This window comes from Molothrus ater, chromosome 16 (assembly GCF_012460135.2).
Source record: "Molothrus ater isolate BHLD 08-10-18 breed brown headed cowbird chromosome 16, BPBGC_Mater_1.1, whole genome shotgun sequence".
NCBI lineage: Eukaryota > Metazoa > Chordata > Aves > Passeriformes > Icteridae > Molothrus > Molothrus ater.
Window position 1 is genome coordinate 14264220 of NC_050493.2, and position 26523 is coordinate 14290742.

At 58.1% G+C, this 26523-nt stretch overlaps 1 protein-coding gene across 2 annotated transcripts; it reads right to left on the minus strand.

Moving 5' to 3' along the window:
* Window positions 1–535: 535 nt before the first annotated feature.
* Window positions 536–24632, minus strand: SRL (sarcalumenin). Of its 2 annotated transcripts, XM_036392833.2 has the most exons (7): window positions 24566–24632; window positions 14332–14430; window positions 13349–13444; window positions 10090–10125; window positions 5363–5479; window positions 4430–4663; window positions 536–3851 (listed from the first exon to the last, which is right to left on the minus strand). In XM_036392833.2, exons 1-7 carry the CDS (start codon window positions 24624–24626, stop codon window positions 3040–3042), a joined length of 1455 nt encoding a protein of 484 aa, XP_036248726.1. In that variant the 5' UTR covers window positions 24627–24632; the 3' UTR covers window positions 536–3039. The 2 variants fall into 2 exon arrangements, with proteins under 2 accessions (XP_036248726.1, XP_054372595.1); XM_054516620.1 differs by lacking the exons at window positions 10090–10125; window positions 24566–24632 and adding an exon at window positions 16003–16749.
* Window positions 24633–26523: the final 1891 nt, after the last annotated feature.

Genomic DNA, 26523 nt, shown 5'->3' on the forward strand with positions numbered 1-26523 from the left:
TTTGCCTGCATGGCACAAGGAGACAGGTTGTAAAAGCAGCCAAATGACTCAGGCATGGCTGGCAGGTCCTGTGCGAGGGACAGAGGCCAAAGATGGGGTGCAGGGAAGAAGATGGGAGTTCCTGCCTTGCTCCCTGCAGCTGAACCCCTTCATCCACCCCAGTGCCAGTGCTCTCTCCCACACCAGGAGGAGAAACAAAACAAGCATCTCCAGGGAGTGTGTTTGGAAAATATCAGGTTTTATTAGACAGGCTGATGTTCAAGCTGACAGTTTTATCCCAATGCACATGATCACGGGCATCTACAGGGCCTGTGTCCCAGCTCCCTCCCGCCCATGAAGCTCTTAGGCAAGATGTTCAACTCCCCCAAATTCTGAGGGGTTTTGGGTTTCTCAGCAGAATGAAAATGTCTCCCTGCTCCCCATTTTTCCACTCCCAGATTCCCAGGGGTCTCCTGAGAAAGCTCAGTGAGAACTGGGCTGGGAACTGCAATCCTCTTGGGACTGACAGCCACCTGGATCCATGGGAGAGGAGGCATCTCAGCGATGGCATCTCCCTGAGGCAGCACGGAGCTGGGTCAGGGTGTGTCACAGGGAACAGACCACCAATGCCATGGCTTTGGAAAGAGAACCCAAAAGAGCCATATTGGGGGGGAAAAGGGTTTTGGTTGTCGTGGGGGAGCCCCATCCAGCACACAGGCACCAAGGCTTTGCACAGGGCATGCAGGTGCTGCAGGGAAGAGGAAGGGAGGAGAGGAGGTGATGAGGGCTGGAAAACAAAGCAAGAAAAAAGTAAACCAGAGAAAGGGTGGGGACAACAATGGGAGTGGCCTGAGAGCACTCCAGTGCCTTCAAGGTCAATACTTCTTGTGGGGCAGGGGGCCTTTCCCTGGGTACCCCATGGGCTTTAGGGTGACAGAGGAACTAGGAAAGAGATGGTGCAATACAGTGCTTGCAAACAGAAATGTTTGAAGGCCTTTGCTTTCTGTGACAATGACACACAGTGTGATAGCAGGAACAGTGACAACATCAGCCAGTTTCTGTTGGTGATTCTATTCCATTAGCTCTTAAAAAACCATGCAGACCAGTCCGACAGAGGAGAGTGAACAACAGATGGAGAGGAAAACTGATGAGCAACGGGATCATGGACAAGAAAGAAGGAACGACAGCGGAGGGGCAGCAGCACTGGGGCAGGTTTGAGACCTCACAAGCACGTCCCTCCTCTCCACACTGCTCTGGCTGCTGCTCTCTCTGACACTGCTGGCCTTCCCTTGCACCTCTGCTCCCTCTGCACTGCAGGCAAAATCCCTCTTCCTGAACCACGCCCTGCCCTGTGCTTGGACGTAGATTTCGGTCTCAGCTTCATTAGTTCAAATATCAAGTCCTACCTTGAAGCAGAGGCCAGGAACATTCAAGTCCCTGCAGCAGCATCCCCTCAAACTCACCTGGACTCAAGGGGACCTCTTCATCGCAGTGCCTGGGGCACATGGAGCTCTCCCAGGCCTCCTGCCATAGCTCACTTCCTGTTGCACGTGTGGAGATGCCCTTTACACCCTCCCCATCACAACACAGCCTTCCATTCCCAGCTTTCTCTTTCCCTCTTTCATTCCTTTTGCCTTTTTCTTGCTTTAGCCAGCATCTCCATGTCCTCTTGCTTCTGTCCTTTTTCTCCAGAGGTTTCCTGGAGAGCAGTGCTTGCTGTGGGTGTTTGGCAGGAGGGAGGACTTTCAGCAGGTTCTTGGTGGGCTTGAAGGTGCCGATTTGCCATCCAGGACGAAACTATCACCTGGTTGGTTTGGGCTCAGCTTGGCAGACAGCGATGCTGTCCATGAGGGCCAAGTTTCAAGGTCAGCTGTCCATGGGGAACTTCACCCTGCTCGGGTGCTTCCAAAGCAATACTCCTTCAGGACTGAGCACCGATGCTCAGAGATGAGCCAACAAATGGCTAAAAAGGGAGGAGTTTGGAAAGCAAGCCCCAGAAACCTGCCTGGACTGTCCTGGGGAGGACAGATCAGCAGGTAGGCAAAAGGGATGTGACCTTTTTAACTTCACAGCTAATGACCCCCCTTCCTGCCTCCCTCCACAGAGCGCAAAACCACGGAGGGCTGACTGAGAAAAGAGCAACATGGACTTGAACAAAGCCAAACTGCCAAACCCTCACCCTCGGAGCGCTGCTGGTCCAAAGACAAGACTTGCTAGCATGGGTTTTGAGGTTAAGGACACACATAGGCATGAAGTGCCTTCTTCTGTGCTGGTCCAGGGAAGGAAACCCTGCTCACATCTCCTTGTGGGACCATCTGGTTTGGGGTGCTGGCCCTCCTTCTCCAGCACAGCTCAGCCAGTGATAGCTGCTCCTTTCCACCCCATTTCTTCCTGTGCCATGGACTTACAAATCCCATCACGGCTGCCTGTCTGGAGCTACAAACGTCCCTGCAAATGCTCCTTCGTAAGTCAAACACCCACATGAAGGCTGCAGAAAATCAACTGAGCTGTCAAGTGAAAACAGAACTCACCAGGTGCCCTAGCGGTCTTGGGAATAAAAACAAGATCAATATTTACTGAGATTTGTAGCAGGTTTGTGCCTGAAAACTCCAGGACGTGGCCTCTCTTTCCTTGACCAGTGCTCCCGGTGATGCCTGGGTTAGTGTGTCACTGCTTTCCCCTGTGTTCTCAAGCTGTGCCCTTGTTCTCATTCCCTCATGGCTTCAGGGATGCAGAGGTTGAAATTCCTCTTCATGCACTCGCGGCACCAGTGGAAAAGCAGCTGCAGTCCTGCCCATGCATTGCTCATACTTACAGCTTAAACATTGCCTTCTACTCAAAAGAACAAAGATAAAATGTCAGGAATTCACAGTTTTTATTCTCTTCCTTATGCCCACCCATCTTCCCCTGCCATCGATGTCAATGACTCAAAGTCCTCATCGTACGGTAGCCTTTGCCAGCGCGGCACTCAAAGGGTTAACAAACCACGGCTTCTTGGACAGATAAGACATAAGCTCATTCACCAGTAGGAACACGTGGACAGTTGGGTTTTGGATCACCTTAGGGTTTCCTGTAGCGATTCTTTGGGGTTTCGCCACAGCCAGTGACGTCGCAGGAGAGGACATTGGGCTTCTTCCCCAAGCCGATGCTTCCCAAGAGATCGGGAAGCTCACGGGTGATGGCCTTCTCGATCTTCTCTAGGAAACACCCTCCCATGTAGGAACACTGCTGAGATAGCAGCTTAAAACTGGTGATGGGATTGATGCCAAAGAAGTCCTTGTAAGCCTCACGGTTGGGGAGGTCAAATTTGCTGACATTGGTCTTTGCCAGAATGGATTTAAAGATATAGAACCTGTCAGGATCTTCCACAATGTCCCTGAACACCAGTTCTCCATCGCTAAAGAAGGTCATTTTGTCCTTGTAGGTCTGTAGATAGCGATCGACCAGCAGGGCGTGGATGCGCACCCGGATGGCGTGCTGGCGGATGAAGGCAATCTTGTTTTCCATCCTGTTCTCAATCACCTGGTTGAGATCTTCCAGGAGCGATATCTCTTCTTTGAGGAACAGGTCTCTGTGGGTTTCTGGATTGTAGTCATGGGGCCAGAAGGAGCTAACGTACACCCTGGGTGGCTCTGTGACGTTGATGAGAGGAGCCAAGCTCCAGAACAAGGCGCCATAGACTCTCATCAGCTCCTGGGTAGCCAGGCTGTCAGCTTTGTTCAGGATGATTCGGATCTGAGACTCGCGGCCCTTCAGCTGACGAAACAGCATCTCCAGCTCCAAGCCCACATCCAGCTTCGTGGGGTCAAAGACAACAAAGATGAGATCGGCTCTGTCAATGAACCACTGGCACACGTCGTTGAATGGGTAACCTTGAGGAGAGGAAACAGGGAAATCCAATGCAGGATGAGTCCCTTCACCAAGGGGATTGATAAATTGTGAGCCTGCTGTGCCTCAGTCCCCATTTGGTTGCATGGGTTGTGAGGCACAGCGAACTTCCCCTGTCGCCTAGAATATCTTTCTCACTTGTTAAAAACACTTTGGAGCTTCTTGGCACAAAAACCCATCCATGGGTGTCTGGGCCTGTGACTGCCTGTCTCTCTCACCCTTATCTCCAGACCCTCCTCCTCCCTGCTCCTGACCACAGGTTCCTGATGTTCCTGTGAGCAGATACTGAATCACAGGATCAGAGAGTCATTATGGTTGGGAAAGTCCTCTAAGATCGTTGAGTCCAACCATTCCCCCAGCACTGCCATGGCCACCAGTAAACCATGTCCCTAAGTGCCACATCCACACATCTTTTAAATCCTGCCAAGGTATGGTGACTCCACCACTGTCCTGGGCAGCCTGTGCTGTGTCAGGACTCAATTGTGCTTCAGCCACCTTTGTCACCTCAGATCACCATAGCATCTTTTCTGGGGTCCCTTAGATGAACCCAGTGAACCCCTACCTCTTTCTTGCTGCTTGCGGTTTTCGATAATGCCCGGCGTGTCCACGAAGGTGACTCTCTCCAGCAGTTTGTGGGGGACCTCAATGCCTATCAGCTTCTCCAAGAAGTTCTGCCCAAACTTCTCCAGGGGCGAGAAGGAGCGGGCACTGTCAGCAGCCATCACGATGCCCTCGATGGTCTTCAGCTTGGGCCCGTGCATGATGACAGTGAACTCAGAGGTGGTGGGTTCTGCCCCTGTGCAGCAACGAGAGGAGCAGCAGAGGCATGAAATCCATGGCAGGCTATGGACACAACAGGGCTGGCCTGAGCCTGGGAGCATTGAGAGCATTGCGTGCTTCTCAAGAGATGCAGGGACAAGATGAACAGCATGAAATTCCTGCCCTGACTTCTCTTGGGAAGATGTCATGGGGTTGTTTTCTGTGGGGACTGGTTTCTCTGGAAATGGCCTGACTGTACAAGGTGTCATGGAGAACCATCTCCTGGGAGCCCTCATTACCACAGCACTGATCTGGCCATGGACATTTGCCCTTAGCTGTGAGATGACGTCTGTGGGAGCAGGGAGGAAGGAAAGGGAATGGCATTTCTCCTGGAAGGTTGAATGAGCTGGCTGCATGTGAGGAGGGATGGGGAGAAGAGAAAGGTGAGCTGCCCTTTTGACATGACTGCTGCTCACGGGTTTGGCACTGGGAGCTGTGAGCCCTGTGCTGCAGGATGAGGATTTTGTGGGAGAGATGCTCTCCTCCACCCTTGGAAGGGTGGACAGGCTGTGATGGGGAACCTCTCCCTCCGTGGCACCACAGCCAGGTGTCATGGAGCAGATCCAACCTCCTGGCTGTAAGGAGGGATTGAAGACACACGGCTGGGAATTGCTGACTGCAGGGATGTGGAAATGCAGGTGTTGGCACCCCCTTGGCAAAGCAGTGAGTGTGGTACCTGTGTAGAGCTGGTAGGGAGTGTTGTCCAGCCCCAGGAGGTAGTTTATCATGGAAGATTTGCCGACGCTCCACGGTCCCAGGAATAGCACCATAGGCTTGGAAGTGATCTCCCCATCTGCGGAGAGGGGAAATAACAAGAGGAAGTGAAGGAACAATAGCCGTCGCCGCCGTGCGATTAACTCGCGGCTGTAACGAGCATCCCATGTGAGCGGCGCGGTGCTGCTGCCGGGGAATCAGCCGCCCTGGGGCCACCAGCCATTCGCCAGCCAAGGCAGCGCCGCCGGCTGCGGGAGCGGGACGGCCCCGTGCTCTGCGGCAGAGCCCACCTCGCTGCCTCGCCACCTCCGAGCTTTAGCCCTTCTTAGACTACGGAGGACTGGAAGGTCTTTTAAGCCTTGTCTCGGTTTGTTTCTGGTTTAGGCGGGTGAGTCTGGGGCTGGCTGCGGGCTGGGGGTGTTGTTTGAAGGCAGCCGCCGCAAAGCACGGGCCATGCCGAGGAGGGGCCATGCCGGGCCCCGTGCACAGGGAGCTGCCGTGGGTTCGGGAGCAGCGGCGCAGGGCATGGAAAGCGCGGTGCGAGCCTCGAGCCAGCTGCCTGCAAGCCTTTCCACCATGCCCTCGCAGGGACCCACCCCCGGGCCGTGCCTCCTGATCCTCCGGCAGAGCAGGAGGTCATTGATTGTGTGTGAGCTGGGTGTGAGGCTCAAGCTGGATTTGGGGAGGTCAAACAACCCCACTTTGGGCTTGGGGAAAAGCAAAAGGAGAGTGAACTATAGTCCCCATCCTGTGTTTTTCAAGTCACACAGTTCTCTCCACGAGGATGGTGACCTGTCCCCGTGCCATGCCATCAGTCCAGGAGCACAGAGGTCCCTGGACACACGCAGCCAGCGCCCCCAGGAGCAATCCCTGCTCAAACAGGACTCATGCAATCAGCTTGTGCCCACACTGCTCGACCCCCCAGCCCCCAGGAGCCCAGGGAGGCAGCCAGTGGAGCCAGAGGAGCCCAGGGCCTGTGCCAGCCCTCAAGCTGTGCCCGGGACACATGGGAGCCTGTGAGTCTGAAGCAGGACAAGAATAAACAGGACAAGAATGGAAGTAAAACTGGGTGAGTTCCCGTTGGTGAAAACCAACCCCATCCTATGCTCAGGGTGGGAGAGGGTCCATCCTGTTGTTGCTAGCAGGAGTTCAGCCAGGGGATGGATGACACCAGAAGAGCTGGGAGCTGTTATCTCAGCTGGAGCAGAGCCTTCCCCCATGGCCCAAGGCAAGGAGATGCCCTGAGCAAGCTGTGCTGCCCCCAGCACCTTCTCTTCATCCCCATGCCTAAGGCAGAACTATTTTCCATGAGGTAGCTGAGAGCCCCTGATGCTCCATGGCTGCCACCCATGCAGGAGCCAGCAGCATTCCAGCAGGCCAGGGATCCAACTCCAAGGTGAGGAAAACCACAAAGCCCCATAGTGCTGAGCTCCTGCCCCGAGGGTGCTGGAGGGCACTGCATGGCAGCTTCACACTGAACCCATCTGGCTGTGGGAGCAGGCGCTGGGGAGAGCATTCCAACCTGCTCCTGCTGTACCTGCCCTTCACAGGCTCACTGTGTCACCTCTGGGGAAGGGAATGGGCTAGGACATCTCTCCATGAGGCACTGCTGCATCCATACAGCTCAGCCCTCCTTCACAAAGCAGGGCAGCACTTCTGAAGCAGGGGATGCATGGCTCTTCCTGTACCCTACTCCCTGCCTGGCAGCTGCAGGAATCCAGCCTTGTCTTCTCACATGGGACCAAAACAAGTGTTGAAACCTTGGCCTCTCATTATTAATCATTCCTCTGCCGCTCTGTCGCCGCTGCTCTGCTCTCTTGCCAGCTTTAATTAGGTTAGGATGGTTGTTATTATTACCATTATCCCTGTGATGTTGTGCCAGAGGTTTGGGGTGGGTCCCCGTGTGCTCTTTCGTAACACATCCCTGGCCAGGTGTGACTGTGCGAATGTGGGCACCTGTGAGCTCTGGCTTTGCTGCACGGAGCCAAGGTGGGCAGCGACGTGGGCAGCCCCCCTGGCTGGTCACTCACAGCCCCTCGAGCACCTCTGTGCTCCCCACGGGCTGTGTGGGCAGTGCCAGGCACTGCAACTCTGCAGGAAGCGCAGGAGCAGCAAGGATGTGAGGCCGGGTATGGACTTCCCTGCTGCTTGCCCAGAGGGTGGGAGAGGGGGAGCATCTCCCTCCCGGGAGGGTGCTGGCCTGGCATCTGTCCGTGCCACGTCCCCGTGCCATGTCTGTGAGCCGCAGTTCGGCTCAGCCTGACGGCCCGGACAGCGGGAAGGAGCCGGGGCTCGCTGCCGGCCGGGCGGGGATGGCGGCAGCTCCATCACAGCGGCTCTCTCCAGCCACCCTGTGGCTGCTCGCTCTCAGCTCAAGCTCAGACGAGCCTCAAGCTCATCCCTCCGCAGAGCCTGGGTCTGCTTGGGCTACTCAGCTCGGGGCATAGGAGCAGTTCGGCTGTCCAAGTAGTTTTGTTTCCTAGAGCAGTGGCGTTCTGTGAGGTTTTGCCATGTGGCAGTGCCAGGCTGCCCTCGGTTGGAAGCACTGCTGCTCTGGGGTGGAGAAGAGGCAGCTCTGGGGAGAACTTAGAGCCCCTTTCAGTGACTAAAGAAGATCCAAGAGAGCTGGAGAGGGACTTTGGATGAGGGTCTGGAGTGACAAGGCACAGGGAAATGGCCTCACAGTGAGAAAGGGCAGGGTTAGATGGGCATTTAGGAAGAAATTCTTCCTTGTGAGGGTGGGGAGGCCTTGGCTCAGGTTGCCCAGAGAAGCTGTGGAAATTCTTCCCTGTGAGGGTGCAGAGGCCATGGCTCAGGTTGCCCAGAGAAGCTGTGGCTGCCCCTGGATCCATTGAATTGTCCAAGGCCAAGTTGGATGGGTCTTGGAGCAGCCTGGGATTAGGGAAAGGTGTTCCTGTCCATGACAGAGGGTGGAAGTGGGTGGGCTTTAAGGTCCTTTGCAACCCAAATCATTCCATAGTTCTATGATTAATCCTGGGCAAGGCCTTGTCCCCTTGTCCTCAAGCCCAGCAGATGTGCCTGGTGTGGCCTCTCCCCCAAGTGCAAGTCTGTCCTGAGGATGCTGAGCAAAGCAGAGGACCTAGCAAAACCTCCTTCCTCTCCTGGTTCCTACTGAGCCATGGGCACCAAGCTTTTCTTTGTCCTCAAGCCACCCAGAAGGCTGGAACACCTGGGGACACTCCCAGCATCACCCACACTTCTGTCCCACCCCTGTGCCACAAACACCAGCGGCCACGTGCCCACGGCACGGATCCAGCAACCCTTGGAGGGGGCACCCCTTGCTCCCAAAGCTTCCAAATCCATGAGTACCCTGACAACACACGTGCCCACAGATGGAGAGACCAGCCCACGTGGCTGAGCCAGCCTGTGCCTCCCCCGTGTGCCCCCCAGCCTGTGCCCACCCTGGCAGCACGTGTGCGAGCGCCTGAGCCCGAGATGAGATAAGGCAGCTATCGGAATATGCTATAAATAGCCCCAGCCCTCTGCACTGCTGCCACACTGGCACTGCAGGGAGCCAGAGGCTCTCCTGGCACCAGCAGGGCTCGGTGTGGCCGTGCCCAAGGGAGCCTGGCTTGGCAGGGTGTGGCAGCGTGGCCGTGGGGCAGGACAGCAGGGACACAAGATGGGATTTCCCTGCGGGAACATTGTTCCTGTGGCTGAGCACCAGGCCCAGGGGAAGGGCTGGGTGTTGGCTGGCATTTCTTGGACTGTCTCCCATCTCCTGATCCTCCTGGGGGACCTGGCAGCACACCCTGAGCAGGATAGGCAGGGAGAGGAGCCAGCTCGGGCTTCAGCTGGGCAGGGGCCAGCCCGTGTTACTGGGACAGCTGCTGTGGGATCAGGGGTGGACATTCAGGAAAGTTTCTCACGTAGGAGGGTGAAGGGTGGGAAGAGATCCCCTCTATAGGATGAGCTATCATCTGGGCTCCTCCAGTTCATGCCATGGGTGAGAGATCAACCTAAAGGTCCAACACATACAATCATGGAATACTTTAGGTTGGAAAAGCCTTCTAAGATGACCAATTCTAAATGTTCCTGCAGCACTGCCAAGGCCACCATTAACTCACGTCCCCAAGTGCCATATCCAGAGGGTTTTTAAATCCCCCTGGGATTACGGGACTCCACCACTGCCCTGGGCAGCTATGGCAGGGGCCTGACAGCCCTTTCTCTGAAGAAATTTTCCCAATATATTCAGGCTTCCTCAGGCAAAACTTGAGGCCATTTCTTCTTGTCATGTTCCTTGTTCCCTGGGTCGGTCCCTACCTGGCTCCACCCTCCTGTCAGGGAGTTGAGAGTGAGAAGGTCCCCCGAGCCTCCCTTTCTCCAGACTGAGCCCCCATCTCCCTCTCACAGGACTACCAGAAGCACCTTTGAACCCTGGCCAGAGGAATATTCTGCCTCTCAGTCTTAAACGAAGAGGGAAAGGTATCAGAGCCTGTGTAAGGTGAGCATTGGAGGGAAGGGCGCTGTCGGGACACACAGAGTCAGGCTGGGACAAGTGCGGGCTCTGGAGGGGCTGGGGACACTGTCCCGGCGGGGATGGCGGGTACAGCCCTGCTCGGTGCCTGGGCAGAGCGGCCGCATTCCCCGGGAGCCCGGGGAAGCCGCGGGGCAGCGCAGAGCGCAGGCAGTGCCGGCAGCATGCAGGGAGCAGGCGGCGATACCAACCTGTGGCCGAGGAGCCCAGGGTGCGTCCGGGGTAAGCTGTTAGCGAGGGACACGGGGAGAGAGAAAAGGAACCGTGAGTCCGAGGAGGGATGCGACAGCCCGGGAGTGGTCCACGACAAGGAGGGAACCGATGGCCACATTCCCAGCAGGAGACGAGGAGTTACAGCCTGGGAGCAGCTTGCAGCTCCCAGGACAAGCACTGAACCCCTGTCTGCCCTGCAGGGCGGGGATGTGGCTCGGGGTGCTCTGCATCCCAGCTCCTGCTCTGTGGGGTTGTTGCCTTCCCTGGCATCACCCACAGAGCACACGGAGCCCAACAAGCCAGGGTTAGACAGCCACCAACCCAGCAAGTGTCCTGACAACCCCGGTGACAGGGTCACCTGGACCCAGCCCCTGTGGCTGGTGATGGCATCTGGGAGGTCATTCCCTATACAGGGACACTTGCTAATTAGCATACATCAGTAATTAGGGTCACCAGCATGCACCACAACCTGGTGTGACCTCACAGCAAGCTTTCCATGGCTGGACTGGGAGAATCTCTCACCCTCAGCTAGAGATAGCCCCTCCAAGCACAGAGTTGGACCCAGCCAGAGCATGACTGCATCCACGTGGGATGGCAGAGCAGAGAGGCAGGAGGGTGGCAGGCAGGGAGAAGGAAATGGCATCTGCCAGGCTGAAGCAGAGGGTGTGTGGGAGCTTTCTGAGATGCACCCTGACAAGTCAGAATTGATGGTGACAGCCACAGCTCCCACAGGACTCCATGGGAGTTTTCACATGTTGTGGGGAGCAGAGGAGCTCTTTGGATTACACTGCAGTGAGAGGAGCTGATGGGAAGAGAGACAAAATGGAAGGCTGCCACATAATGGAGGGGCCAGGGTGCTTGCCACGGCACCCCTCTATATTGGTTTACACCTCCAAAGGTCACACATATTCCATGACAGGCCTGCCCCAAAGCTCCCCCAGCTGTCCTGCTGCTCCCAGCCAGCTGAGCCGGCAGCTCTGTACCCTCCAGCCTCCCCCCACCACGGAGAGGGGGCACAGGGGGGAGCTGGGAGCACCTCCCAGCCTGCAGGGACAGCACTGATGGAATGAACCCGCCTGGGACACGGGCACTGTGCAGGGGAAGTGTTGAGAAGGCTTCCTGAGCTCCACCATGTCCTCACCTGCCCTCCAAGGTCAAGAGAGTTCCCTGGGCCAACCCTGGAACTAATGTGCAGGTTTCTCTGATTACACTGCTAATGAGGGCTGGGGAAAGCTGGATCTGTGGGTATGAAAGGCAAACTGCTGAGCTGTAGGTTTCCAGATAGGGCTGTGCATGCCAGGGTATGGCTGGGCTGTCAGAGATCATTCAAGAAGTTTGGTGTCTAAATTTTTTGGAGGGGAGCATGGCCAGGGTGTCTCACAGCTGAGACAAGGACTGGAGGCAGTGCAGCATCCCTGTGCCCTTCCCTGGGGGCCAGTGGGTTGCCAGATCCAGGGTCACAGCACTGTGAGGGTGCCCTGTAGGACACAGCAGGGTGTGCTGGGAGCTGACCTGGGGACTGTCAGCCTGAGGGGTGGCTGTTCTTCACAGTGAGGTGGAACAGACCGTGGAGTGTTGAGGTGAGGCCAGGAGGAACACCAGGACCTGCTGTCTGAGGTGAGTCTTGCTCAGGAGCTGGGTTTGAAAGAGGCTGGGAAAACACCAGGGTGAATGGTGAACCTCAGGAGCTGAGAAAGCCAGCAGGAGCCTGGGGAACACTTAAACACTTGTTTCCTCCCAAAAAGGGAGCAGGGAGGTGGCTGCTTGGGCATGGACTAAGGGTAGGGCAGGACATCCTAAGGGCTGGAAACTGTAGCTGGGGACTACATGCTCTGGCTGTGAACAGCAAAGGTGGGTTAGAGCCCACCAGCTGCCCTGTAACCCCAAACATCCTCCTGAACTGTGGCCCAGGTTGAACTGACAGAAAACATCAAACACCAGAGCAGCTTGGAGAGGAAGTTGGGGTGCTGCCAGGGGACAGGCCAGCAGGCGTGGGGTGACAATTAGGACATGTTGTAAACCTCAATTACCCTCCCACAGGGTAACTTCCCTGTGCTCCACACTGGCTCTACACTGGAGATGGCCTGGCAGGGTAGGGAGATGTCCAAGCCTGCTTAGAGAATGTCTGACTCAGACTTAGGAGCTGCAGGAGGGATGCCTGGAAAGCCAGAGTTCTGCTCTACAGGGATGTGCCCCAGCTGAGTGTGGGCCCTGTGTGCTGGTGGAGCAAGGCCAGCTGTAAAAGGAAGATCTGTGGGGAGGGTATATCCCACAGATATACCCTCACCCCAGGGTGCATCCCAGTCCTGCCTCAATAGAAGGGAGGGCATGGCTCCAGGACGGTGGGCCTGGACACCTGGGGAGGCAGGCAGAGCTGCAGGACAAGGAGGACAACTTCAGAACCTTGGCAGAAGGGTGACATGGGCACAAAGTCCTGGGACACTGGCAGCAGGGACTCCAGCAGCACCTGGATACTCAGGAGACATCTGGCCCTGGCTCCTGTGCTTGAATAGATACTCAGAGGAGAATTACTGCAGTGAACAAGGAAGTCAGACATGGGTTTGAGCCATCTGTGCTTGGAAAATGAGGCTGCTTGTGTTTCTTGGGTCACAAGAACTTCCTGTGTCTTGTGAGCATCTTGGGACAGTGCTGCACTTTCCTCTTCTGGAGGGACACATGTGTGACCTGGCTCAGCCCACACCATGCCAGGGGCCACAGGGACCCACTCACCCCATCCATTGTGTCTGAGATTGCCAAGGGCTGGAAACTCCAACTCTCAGGATGAGTGAAGGCTGTGGAGCTTGAGGAATACCCTGCCCACATGGCTGTGTCCTGTACCCAGCAGGAAGGATGCCAGCTCCTGCCACCCCCAGGAAGCTCATCCCCAGCCTTGAGAGGTCCTGAGCTTCCTTGCCAAGCCTGTTTCATTGGGCCATGATCTGTGCTTGGCAGGGGTACAGGGCATTGATGCTGAGCAGGTGGGAGACCCGAGGCAGGCAGGGCTCAGTGCTCAGCCCACACAGATGGCCCTGACAGCAGATGGGCTGAGGCAGAGGCAGGAATTCCTGCTGCTGGGTTCACTAGGGCATGGCCTCTAAGCCCAGCATGTTCATGGACTCCCTGGGAAGCACTAAAGGAGGACACACAGTCCAAGGCTGCCCATGATCTGCTCTCTGTGCTGTTATCTGCATCCCAAGGACCTGCTGGTGCTGGAGACCCCAGTGCCTGTGGCATTACCTGTGATCTCGTGCTGCCTCAGCTCGTTGTATCTGTAGGAGTGTTCCAGGGGCTTGATGGAGGAGTGGTAGATCTTCCTCAGCCGCTGCAATACTCCTGGGGGGCAAAGCATGGGGGCAGGTGAGAGGCAAGCCCCACCAGGCTGGGTGAGACCCTCCTGGGGCCATGCAGGTCCCAAAGGTGGCCCAGTCATGGATCAAGGGACTTGGTTTACAGCTGAAATATTGGCCAAACTGATCCCAGCCACATTTTGCCCAGAGGAGTTGTGGCTGCCCCTGAATCCCTGGAAGTGTCCAAGGCCAGGTTGGACAGGGCTTGGAGCAACCTGGTCTATGGAAAATGTCCTGCTCATGGCAGAGGGGTGGGATGAGATGGTCTTCACCGTCTCTCCCAGTCCAAACTGTTCTAGGATTTTGATGCTTCTCCCCTGCTAGTGTTTCCAGCTGAGCACTGTCCCCATCTGCTCCCAGCAGCTGATGGGAGGAGCACCTTTCCTAAGTGCTGTTTAGCACTCAACACCCACGATCCCAAAAAGCCCTCCACCCTGGTGCCAGGGCCCCTGGCATGGCCCCTGAGCTGCTTGCTAGAAGAAAGGAGGAGCTTTTTCCACAGTATCTCTTATCACTGCCTTTCCAGCCCAAACTGCCAGCAGGGCCAGCAGAAACAACCCTTAGAGTAGCAAAACCAAATATGTAATTGGAATAAAAATCCCAACCCTTTGTCACAAGTTGCTCCAGGTTTCTTTGAGCAAGGATGTGCCTGATTCACTGTCTGCATCTTCCAGCCTCTATACCCTCCTAATTCTTGTATGCCCTTGGTGATGTCCTTAAAATACCTAAACTACATTAACCCAAGACCAACCAAAGGGCTCTTACTGAAGATCTGGCATTACTAGACATGCAAGAAGCAAGGTTAAAATCAAAACACAAGAGAAGGAAAATCCTGTCCATGGTCTTAGTGCAGGGCATGCGTGGCCTCCTCACCTGAGACGTCATCGGCAGGTTTCTCCTCATTGAGCTTCAGGGTGCTCTCCAAGTGGGACCGGTCGCGCTTGGTCGGCTCGCTGGCATCTTCAACCTCTTCTGGAGGAGAAAACAAGGAGACCTGTTACTGCTGGAGGGGGGAACCCACCCAGGAGCTCACACAAGCGACTGCCAGGGAGAGGGCACGGGGAGCACACACACCCCGAGCCTGCGGGCACGCCATGCCCACGGCAGCCGCTGTCACCCTTCGCGTGCCACGTGCTTTCCCTTTAGCACAGGCTCCTGGAGGCTGCCAGGGCTGTGGCTGCTGGGGGAAGCGTCATGGGCAACTGCTTGGCTCCGAGGAGGGGCTGGCTGCTCGTGGGGAATGCAAAGGATGTGCCTGGAAGCGGCTCCCGGGGTTGGGATGTAGCACGAGCACACGGCAGCTGCTGCCCAGTGGGGCCCTGGTGCTTCCCCCGGCAGCTGCGGCTCCGCGGGCTCAGCCTCGGCTGCAGGCTGGGTGCTGCCGTCTCTCTGGCTGCCCACTCCCCCAGAAACCTGCAGGGTCAGCTGGAGACGTGGGGTCCCAGGCTGGGGCTGCCTCTGGCTCTTGGGGGACAGGCCAGCCTGCCCCACCTTTGCCAGTGGGGTTGTTCCCTCCCAGTTCTCCCACCTCTGTCCCCATGTTCCCCTGCCCTCTGCACAGCACCCTGTCCCTCATGGCTCCATGCCAGGCATGAGGAGCATGAGGCAGCTGCCTCCACTGGGGAAGGTGCCCCACTGTCCCCAAAACAGGGAGACAGGGGTGTCCTTGCCATGGAGGTGCTGGCACACCAGGAGCTTCCAAGAGCTTTTTGATATGGGAAGCTGGGTTGGACTTTAGCGGGGGCCTGGGGACAGCAGGATCAAGCAGGGCACCACTAAGCCCTGAGACTGTGTTGAGCATCTACTGAGTGTTGGGCTGAGGAAGACCTTTTGACTTGCCAAGTGAAGACACAGAGACCAAACTGGGTTTGTCTTTTGGGTAAAATGGGAGGCTTTGTGAGCTGGGATATTACAGATGAAAACAACAAAAATACTAATCTGGGTCCAAAGGTCGCTGCCCAACCTGTGGGCCAAAGTCTACAAATAATTCTAGGAAATCGTGGTGGGGGGTGTCCCTTTCCCCTAGTTAGCCTTTCACTGATTGAGCGGGGCTGGTGCCTCAGCAGCTCATTGGCCTGGATTAGTTCTTCACACCTTCCCTACGAGCCAAGAACTGGTGGAGAGGAGCCCCACAATCCTGGGAGCCCCACAATCCCAGGAGCATCCTGCCCCTGCACAAGCCGAGGGCCCGGAGGACTCTGCGGGTGGTGGATAAAGAGTCTTTAAGAGATCTGCGAGTGCTGAAAGGGGCCTGGAGGTTAAACATTTTATCCATGTCCACATCCCTGAGGAGAAATCATGGACTTAGAGTGGAGAGAGGGGAACATCAGTCAGTGTTGGCACCACTGCGATGAGTGCCCGCGTGTTGGGCATCCTGCTGCAGCCTCGCTGCCCACGCCGGGCGCTGTTAGGGCGGGCAGGGAAGCAGAAGCGTTAGGAGAGGGCCATGCACTAGGTCAGGTTTAATGTGCCAAGCTCAGCTCCGCTGGGTTGATGGGAGGTCACTCCTGCTGCTACAGCACACCCACAAGAAAAGACTCCAACCTATCTGGCTGTGCTGGGTCTCGGTGGTGCTGGGGACCTCTGTTCCTGCCAGTGGGGTCTTGTCTGCAGGGGGGTCTGCTGCTGCTGCTGCTGGGGGGTTTTCTGCCCCTGCAGGGGGGTCTGCTGCTGCTGGAGGGTCTTCCTCTGCTGTTGGTGGGTCTTCTGTTACTGGTGGGTCTTCTTTTGCTGGTGGATCTTCCACCATTGGTGGATTTTCCACTGCTGCTGGCAGGTCTTCTGCTGGTGGTGGGTCTTCCACTGCTGCTGGTGGGTCTTCTGCTGCATCCCCACAGGGTGGGTGATGGCAGCTGGCAGGGCCATCCCTGGCTTCTCCTGTGCCAGCAGCTGCTGGTTTGCTGTGGTTCTTTGTGTTGGAAGTGCCAGCTGCTTCCTTATCATTCTCTCCAGATTCATTCTCTGGCCTGTCACCATCTTCATCAGAGTCTTTCTCCTCCTCAGACTCTCCCTCTTCAGACTCTTCCTTGCCTCCATCTACCTCAGACTCCCCATGTTCACCTTCCTCAGACTCTCCTTGCTCATCATCTTCCTCTGAGCTCTGCTCATCCCTTTCCTCCTCTCCCTCAGGAGCAGATGCTGCTCTTGGCTCCTCTGTTTGCTCTTCCCCTGGCTGCCCTTCCTCCTCAGAGCCTCCTTGCTCTGTGCCAGGCTCCTCATCCTCCTGGGCATGGATGTCATCTTGTGTGCCAGGCCCATGGTTCCCTCCACGATGAGCTGCCATGGATTCCTCCCCTGAGCTCTGTTCTTCCTGGCCCTGCTCCTTGCTGCTCTCCTCTGTCTGGCTGTCCCCTGGCCCCAGGCCCCTCCTCAGGCTGCCCGCCGGCTCTTTCTCCCCCTCTCCGTGTCCCTCCTCGGTGACACCAGGCACGGAGGCACTGGCAGTGCCTTGCTCCTCCTCGGGGCTGCCATCGTGTGCCTTCTCCTGCAGCGGGGGCTCCGTGCCGGGCGGGGGGCTCTGGGCAGCACCGTGCCCATGGCCCGTGCTGGGGGCGCGCGGCTCTAAACGATGAGAACAGCTCAGTCAGTCCCACACCTGCCAGGGCCCTGAGGGGCGAGCTGTGGCTCTACCAAGAGGTTTAAACTCTTCCCTAAGCCTTCTCCAGCTCCAGCTCCATTTTCTGTCCCTGTCGCAAGAAGTTGGGTGCAAAGATGTTTGTGGGGGGAAAGCGGAGCTGGCAGAGGCTCTATAGCTCCACCAGCCCTGGCTGCCTGGCACTGGGGCTGCTGCCCACCCCAAAGCACTGCAGGAAGGTGGCAAAGCTGTCCTAAAGATGGGGAAAGGAGTAAAAATGGCAAATTTTAAGGGGCTGTGGGCACTTGGCAGGTTAAAAGGGTCCTTCCCCAGCCCTGACTCGAGAGAGCATCACACCAGCCAAGGTGGGCGGTGAAGTGAGGGGGAGGAGGAGGAGGAAGGGGCTTCCTGGCATGAGGGGCTGCCCAGCATGGGATCCTGCCTAACCCTGGCCATGGGGCTTGGGAGCTATTTATTGTAAGTGTCCCTTCACTAGGAAAGCATGTGCCACGCCGTGCTGCTGCTGGGGACACAATGAGTGTGTTCTGTGGCCCAGGAGAATCCATCCGTATTTTCCATAGGCTCCAACTGCAATTTAACATCAGTCAGCGGGTGCCAAAAATAAAAGATCACGGCTATACTGTCTCCGTTACAAACAGTTGCTGCTAGTCTAAATAATCCCCCCAAACATCTCATGCCAGGGGAGCGTTTCAGAGGAAAATAATTCCTTTGTACTCCAGCTGGCAGGCAGAAGCCAAGCAGGAAAAAAGGCCACCTCTATCCAGGCTGCAGGAGGAGAGGGGCATGGCCAGCCCTGTGCTCTGGCTCCTGCTCCATGTCCATGCAGGAGCCACAGGACTGTGTCCTGCAGGACTTTGCCAAAATTGGAGCTCACTGGGTTTGGCCACAGGGCCTGTGGTGGCCGAGCGCAGGAGGAGCTGGGCTGGGGTCAGTGTGGGGCCAGCCCCAGACCCCACAGCCCAGTTTGCCCTGGGGATGCCAGGGGGTGGTTTTACCTCCATGGCACTGGGGCTGCTGGAGCTGTGGGCTGGGATCAGGTCGCATTGGGAGGCTCATGCCCTGCCAGCAGCAGGCATTGGGGAGGACAGGCTGCCCCCAGCCTGCCCTCATTGCCAGTGGCTCTTGGTTCCCTGGCAGAGCAGAGCTGCAGCCGCTGCCACAGCCCCTCACCCTGCCCAAATGGGATGCACAGGTCACCCTTGCTCTGGCCTCGCTGACCTCCCTGTCCTCTGCTGGCAGCAGCTCACAGGTGCCTCCAGGCGCCCAGCTCAGCTCCCAAATGGAGGCAGATGGCTGTGGGCAACTCCCACACCCCTCCCTTCCACCCTGGTCCTTCAGGTCACCTTCCTGAAGACCCCTGGGACCCTGCAGGAGCCTCTTGAATGGAAATATTTATATTTGACCTGCAAAGCCCTGAGTGGTTGGGGCTAACATGGCCCTGCCTGGCCCAGTGGCCTGGGAACCAGCCTGAGTCATTAGAGGGTTCCCTCAGCTGATGGGAGCAGGTACATTCTCGGTTTGGCCCCAGAATAGCTGGTGACCTGGAAAGCTGGGAGAGGAGTGATGGTCAAAGCAGAGGAGGAGGGCAGGACCAGGCAGAGGAGACCCTGAGAGTCCTCAGGGCTTTGTCTGGGGTCTGTGTGCCCCCTCTGACCCATCACCCACCATGGCCTGGCACAACAGCAATGCCAGTGCCCACCACGAGCCATCCCTCGAGGAAAAAGGGGAAATATCCCCCCGGCACTCAGATGGGGATGTCCCTGCCCCGTGCTGCTCACGGGCTTCATTTCCTATGACCTTCAAGGTCTGACAGAAAGTCCCTGTCCCCTCTCCACCTCCTTCTCCCTGTTTCCCCTACATGGTCGCCCGATCCACGGTGAATTGTGCTGACCTGCACAAGGCGGGCCGATGAGTGCAAAATGGGCCGAAGGTTACGGGCTTAACACCCTCCTGAGGCTAAAAATACAGCACGGCAACTGTACGGGGCAGCGGGAGGAGCAGCCCCGCAGCCCAGCCCAGGGTGACGTCCCCACCTGGGGGCCCCCGTGGGTGTAAAGTGACACCGGGGCTCCCCGTGTTCACACCTTGCATTGTGCCAAGCAGATGGGTGGCATCGGAGAGGAGACCTCGCCCTTTTCCCCTCGGGGACTTGACCTCCCTGCGAGTTCCTGGCTTGAATTGCCCCTGCCACCCCTTTCTGGTGCTGGGGGTTTTATGAGCTGCCAGGGGACGCTTTTTCAGGAGGTGACAGCGGGCATGGAGACGCCAGGGCGCGGTGCTGAGTGCCACAGGATGCCGTGGCAGGTTTGCACCCAGAACAGCCTGTGCGGGAAGGAGGGGCAGGGCTGAACATCGCGGTGTCCCCTCCATCCCTGCACGGGATCGAACAGAACAGCAGCGACCTGACGGCAAAACGGGTCCTCCAGGAGGACGGTGAGAAGGGACAGATGGGCACAGGTGGCCCTGGAGGGACACTCTCCCCCTCCAGCAGAAACCGGAGCCGTGAGCGTGGGGCCGGCGATGGCAGGGCTGCGGGGATGGCTTTTCACACGCCCCCTTCCCTGCCCAGATCCCCAGCCCTGATTCCCTGGAGGTTTTATCCACTGGCTCCTGCAAGTCCTGTGCTCCCCGTGTCCTCCCGGGGGGGTCTTGGTGGGATCTTGTATCCCAAATACCCAACCCTGCCTTTGTTCTGGCAAAGTCCTTTAAAACCTCATGGAAACTGACTGGACACACAGGAGCTGTCAGGGAGTTCCTGGGATTTTCCAGCTGGCCCTGATGCTGACCCCACCTTTCCTGTGAGACCCCTTTTGAGGGTGATGTCCCTTCCCTCCCATGGCCCTCGCTCAGGGCCATCCCCCCAGGCTCCTCCAGCCCAGCACTCAGAGCAGGGGGAGCCCGGCTCCAGCTCCACTTGGGGCCAACACCTTCAGAGGGAAGTGACCCACGAGGGTTCAAGCAGCCCAGAGGACACAAGCACAAGGATGGGGCTGAGGATGGGGTTGGCTCTCCAGACCTTTGTGCACCCCAAAACCCAGGATGCCCAGACACATCATCACATCATCCCAGAAGCTTCATGATCCCAAAAATCCAGCATAAAGCAAATATATTCCTGGTTTTCAATGCAGAGGGAGGTCTGGGAAACAGTTTTGTCAAACTAACTTGACCTCATTTGTACAGAAAATTTTAGGATTAGTTTAAAAAAGTTATGTAGTGATTAGATTTCTGTAAATGGTTGCATAGAACCATACAATATTTTTATTAATACATGGTAAAGAAACATCACCAGGAGCTACCAAATGGGTTAAAACCAGGCTTGGAGCTTTCTGAATAGAGATTAAAATAGGGAATCACTGCTGCAGGGTGTTTTCTTCCACTGTCTCCCCACCCTCAAGGTCTGTAAGGGACCCTGAACCCTGACTTGCAGAAGACACAAAGATGAGGAAGGTGGGAGATGAAGCACCTGCTGCTTCCTGGCTGAGGAGATCTGGGTCCATCAGTGAGCAGAGGGCCAGGAAACGTCAGGTATTTTGGCACAGGCAGATGTCACTCTGTACATCGAGGAACATCCACCTCTGGTGTCCCTTGCAGCTTGGGGGAGTGCTGGGGGACCCAGGGGACCTGCTGTGGCATGGCTGGGGCTGGAAGAGCTCCTTCTTCCAGAGGAAGGGCATCCAAGAGCTTTCACTGTTCCTGGCCTCCAGCCATGGGAGGCTTCACCAACCCACCCCAGGGATGTCCCCTGAGGGACACCCTCTGTCCATTCAAGGCCAGACCTCTGGCTCCCCATCCCTCCTTGGGTCATCCCAAGCATTCCTGGTCACCCCTTGGACTTGCCAGCCTGGATTCTAATGCCTGATGTCCCACAAGATCCTCAAGCCCATGGGAATGTGGGGGCAGACCCTGCCTGGCCATGCTGAGCAGGGGGGGCCCAGCCCTGGGAGTGGCAGCACTGGTGACACCAGCACTGGTGACACCAGCACATGGACAGGGCCACACAGCTCTGAGCCCTTTTCTGCAGTGTACCCAGGGCTGTGTGACCCCAAGGGTGCCCAGCTGGCACCAGGGCCATGCTGCCACTGCCAGCACGCCCTCCTGGCTCGGGGTCCCTGTCCAAGCCTCCCCTGCCCCCCTGCAGCCCCCACCAGCACAGGAGCTCAGGGCTTCCTCCAGCAGGCACTAACAAGGGAAATGTCCCCATGAGCTGGAAATAGCTCAGTGGAGCCCTGCACAGCCCCGGGCTGCTGCTATTCCTGCAGAGCCCAGGGAACAGGCAATTCCAGAAGCAATCTGGTCACCCTGACCCAGTGGCCAGGCTGGGATTTCACCAGCTCGGCGAGTGGGACACAGGGGAACGTGGCAAGAGTGTTGTCCTTGGGCATGGCACAGCCCTCCCAGCCTGGTGCCAGCCCCAAGAGACCTGCTGGTACCTCTGTGCCACCAGGGCCATGCACAACCAAGGTCTCCTGGCCTTCCTGTCCTGCTGGATGTCACCTACACACTGAGATAAGGATGGCAGATGGAGAGGGTGTCACAGCAGAGCCAACCTGGCTGGCATCTGCCTTGCTTTGCTCAGCCAACACCTCGGGAGTAAGATGGGGCACCCAGAGGGACCAGGTTCTCCTTGGGGTGAGGCCCCAGCGGTGTGGCAGGGATGTAGGTGGCACAAGCACCCAGCACACCCGAGGCACCCCAAGCCCCTTTCTCACACACACCCAGTGGCAGTGCTGCCCGTGGCTGTGCTGGTGCTGGAGCGTCGAACAAGTCCAGAGAGGTGTCCCTGGGACACAGAGTCCCCACCTCTGGGCAGGTTGGCTACTGTGGGGCCATTGGCCTGGGATGGTCAGGGTGGGTGTCCCCATGGCTGCTGTGCCCAGGGCCCTGAGCCCACACAAGGTGTCACAGTCCTGCTCCCAAGATGTTCTGGCCTGGGAGGTGGAGCCCACCCTAAAGTGACACATTCCAAGGTGGTGGAGAACACCCCAGGATGCCATGAGAACGTGGTGATGGAGCTCATCCTGAGGTGACACCTTCCAGGAAGGCAGGACAGGGACTCCCAGAAGCTGAGGCTGGCACAGACCCCTCTGCTGTCACCAGGAGGGGTCTGTGCCAGCCCTGCAGTGCCTTGCAGGAGGTCACCACTGTGCCAGGGCTTTCCCCAAGTCCTCTCTCAGCTCAGAGGCGGTGATGGCACAGCCTGGAATTGCCCTCCCACTCAAACCCATGATGGCTGCAGAGCCAAGGGATGCCCAGGGCAAAGTGCCTGGGCACTGCCCTGTAGCCCATTGCTGGTGGCCACAGGGGCCACCCAGCCTGGAAGGGACGGCTGGGCTCTGCCTGAGGTGTGAGTGTGCTCCCTGGGCAGGAGCAGATGGAGACTGGGTGAGTGCCCTCACCATGAGCCACTGCCCAGCTCCACTGCTCCCTGCCAGGCTCCTGGCAACCCCGGGGAGCTTTGCCAGCCCCAGCCACGAGTGCAATGAGCTGTCTCAGAGGGGGCTGTAAGAGCACAGGCACAGGGCAACTCCCAGCCCCAGCCTCTGAGAATGGTGGCAGGGTCCTGGCGGCCCCAGGTGCCACTAAACCCAAGGAACCACACCTTGCTGTGATATTCAATGAAGCCCCTGGTTGTCCACTGGAGTTTCACCCCTTCTCTTCCCATGGGCACCTGCAGCCCCACAGCCCCATGGGATCCCCACAGCCCCACTGGCACCAACAGGGATTGAATGGGAAAAGTTGTCCCAAAAATGGAAAAATCATCCCCTCCAAGCCACTTCCTGCACCCCAAAGGAGCCAGGTCTGAGAGTTCAGCTTGGCACCAAAGGAAAAGCAAAACTCATCCTTGCAAATCCCACTGGTATCTGAGGAGCAGAAGCATGGGCAGGTGACATGCCACTGCTTAGAGCTTTTTTGGAAACTCTCAGTACTGGGGTGAAATACGTGACCCTCAATAAACAGGTGACCCTCAATAAACCCTCAATAAACTTGGGGGACCCCTCAGAGATGGTCCTGGGGCTGCCAGACCCCCATGTGCCTCCTGGCCCCAGAGCCTCCTGTGGGATGGGGGATCCCAGTGCTGTGCTGTGCCAGCTCAGCCAAACCAAGACATGGGCTGGTGGTCTCAGACAAGCTCCTGATGTCCCACAAAGCCCCCAGCCCCGCTTGGAGCGGCACCAGCCACCATCCATGCCCGCAGAACACCTTCCCAACCCCTCTCCACAGACTGCACCCGCAGCCCCATGGAGGTCACCCCACCTCTGTCAGGGTGTGTCGCTGGCCCCAAACCCCATTCATTGCCGAGAATGGCCCAAGATGCCCTTAAAAGGCCAAAACTCGGCGGGGCCGGGGGTGCCGGGCGCTGGGAGGCGGCAGCTGCGGTGCCCGCGCGGGGCCGCGGCGGTGGCCGGGGGGGTGCCGGGGCTCAGTGTCCCCTTACACGGCTGTTTCCATTCTTAGCAGCCCCGCTCCCGGCTGCGCGGCCGCCGGAGCCCGGCCAGGCAGAGAACCAGCCCAAATTAACTCAAGGGCAAGCAAGGGTACCAGCGATGCCGCGCCGCCCCGGGGACACCCGGCCGGGCAGCGCGGTGAGGAGCGGGGATGGCACAGCCCGGGGAAGGGGATCCGGGGTCCTCAGAGATCCCCAGCGCCCTGGCACCCCCCCCTCGCAGTCCCAAATCAAGGCACCACGGCAGCCACAGGTGACACTGCCTCAAGGCATGTCAGCGGCAGCGCGGCCCCTGTGCCCAGCGTGACTCTGTAAGAGGGACCCCAATCTGCACCTCCCGCCTTCCCCTCCTGTCCACAGCCCCCCAACACGTTTCCCTGCGCACTTTGGGGTGGCTCTGCAGCCTTGGAAAAGCTGCTGGGGAGCCCGGACTGCTGTGCCCCTGCCACCCTGTCCTGCTCCAGGGCTGGGCTCACTGGGCGCCCCAGAGCCTCTCTCAGTCCCACAGGCACCCACAATTCTGTCTGCAACCCTACAGGACCCCCACAGACCCCCACAGACCCACAGGTACCTGTAGCCCTACAGGCACCCAGAGTCCCAGAGGTGCTCACAGCCCCACAGGCAGCCCCAGCCAACAGGCACCCATGGCCCCACAGGCACCCCCTGTAGGTACCCACAGCCCCATAGGCACCTACTGCCCCGGACACCCACGGCCCCATGGGCACCTGCAGCCCTACAGGGACCCCACAGCCCCTTGGGGTTCCCACAGCCCTTTAGGAACCCACAGCCCCCAAGAGCCTGCAGCCCCATGGGGACACCCAGCTCTGTGGGGACCCCCAGCCCCATGGGGACCTGCCAGCTCCGTGGGGTTGCCACAGTCCCGAGGGCACCCACAGCCCCATGGAGACCCCATAAGCCCGGGCACCCAGAGGCACCCACAGCCCCACAGAGTCCCCACAGCCCCAAGGGCACCCGCAGCCCCACGGGGACCCCATAGCCCTGCCAGCCCCCCCAGCCTCGGGCACCCCCAGCCCCCGGGGTGCCCCCAGCCCGGTGTGTGGCCGTACCTGCGGTGCCGAGGAGCAGCAGCGAGGCCACGCAGCAGCAGAGCAGGTTGAGGCCCTTCATGGTGGCTGCCAGGAGCTCCCTGCCGCTCGCTGCCTCTATTTATACGGGCGGCGCGGGGCAGGGCCGGCAGCTGCCCGCACAGATGCTGCTGCCGCCGCCGCTCTTCCGCTCCCAGGGGCCCTGGCCATGGGGACACAGAGGGGACACAGCGCTGGCAATGGCTCCTGCCAGGGATGCGAGGGCACGGGGCACCTCCGGGCGTGGGGGTGGCACTGCTCGTGCGGGGTCACAGCCCCGTCCCAGCGAGAGCAGAAATGGGCGCCTCTCCCCTTTATCCGAATAAATTCCTGCAGGGCTCCTCTGGACTGTCCCCATCCAAATCCTGCTCGTGTGGGGTACAGGGCTCCTTGGGCTGCCTCAGCTCCTTCTGGGCTGGAGCAGGGGTTTGTGGACAGGGAGAGCTGTCCACAGTGTCCTCATCTGCAGTGTCCTCCTCTGTCCCCAAAGGTGGCTGTCCCCAGGCACCTCGTCCTGAGCTGATGTCCCCTTTAGCCACCACAGGTCACCAGCTGCAGGCAATGCCATAGACCCCAAAGGAAACAGGCCACGTTCCTGCCACCCTGATGGTGTCCCCACTGTCACTGCACTGGCAGTGTGGCACAGGGCACGATGTCACCAGCACCTGGCACCCTTGCTCATACAGAGCAGCCTCTCAGCGCTGTCCCCAAAGCCTGGCCATGGCACAGTGACCCTTGGGCTCCCTCAGTGCAGGAGCCATTCTGGGGGGGCTGTGACCCAGCTTTTCTCAGGGAAGGTGGCAAACAACAGTTCCCCAAGAGTGGGAGCAGGGGGAGCCCCTGAACCTGAGATGGGGGTGGGAAGGGGGCAGTGGTGTGGAGCAGGGGGTGATGGCTCAGAGCAGGCAGGAGCCAGCCCTTGGCTGGACACCACAGCTGGCCATGGAGTGGAGGGGCAGTGGGAGGAACCCACAGCCACGGGAGGATGCTGGGAGGTGGGTGCTCCATAGGGAAAGAGGGGTGCCTCCCCCCAAAAAAACATGGAGAGAGAGGAGTGCCCCTACACCGAGTCATGAGTCAGCTCCATGGAGAGATGGATACCCCATCCCTGGGGAAGGGGGACACAAAGTCTGACCCCAGTTCCCCTTTTAATGGCCTCATTAAAAGCAGCCCAGATGTCCCCCACCTGCACCGAGCTGAACCCCGGTGTGCCCATCACGTGTGGGCAGCACTGGCAGGGCTGAGCCTTTAAACACAGCCTGGCGGCTGAGCAGGAACCACAGCAGGGCCAGCACCAGGGCCAGCACCCTCTGCCTTTGCCTCCTGCCGTGATTCCCAGTGCAGGCAGCACTCCCTGCCCTCCCCAGGAGCCCCAGAGGGACCAGTGTCCATCGGGGTGGGATCCATCCCTGTCCCCACAAATGTCAACGCCAGGACGGAGCTTCTAAAAAACCAAGTACAAACTTTATTTTGTTTCTTTACAAAGGCACGAGCCTCTTTTTTTTTTTTCAACTTTCTTAACAAAATAGAATAGCTTCTCAATCAACACAAAGACCTGAAAATTGTAAAAAAAATACAAAAAAAAAAAAGAAACAAAAAAACAACCAAAAAAAAAAAACAAAAGGGGAAAGGAACCGAGAAACAGCTGCAGCTGGGGGGAACCTACTGAATACCACCGAGGCTCTACACACGACTGGCCTAAAACCCTACAGCTGGGTGGGGGGCAGTGGGGCGAGGGGGGGACGCACAAAACAGGGACCCCCCACCCGCCACGACAGACCCAAGCGACACAATCACAAAATAGAAAAGCTCTTCAGAGCTGACAGACCCCACAAACCAGGTTAAGTGCTTAAAGGAGGGATGGGAATGGGGTGGGGGGACAGGAATGGGCACAGGGACAGGGACGGGGTGTAAAAATCAGCCCCCAACCTGCCATCCCT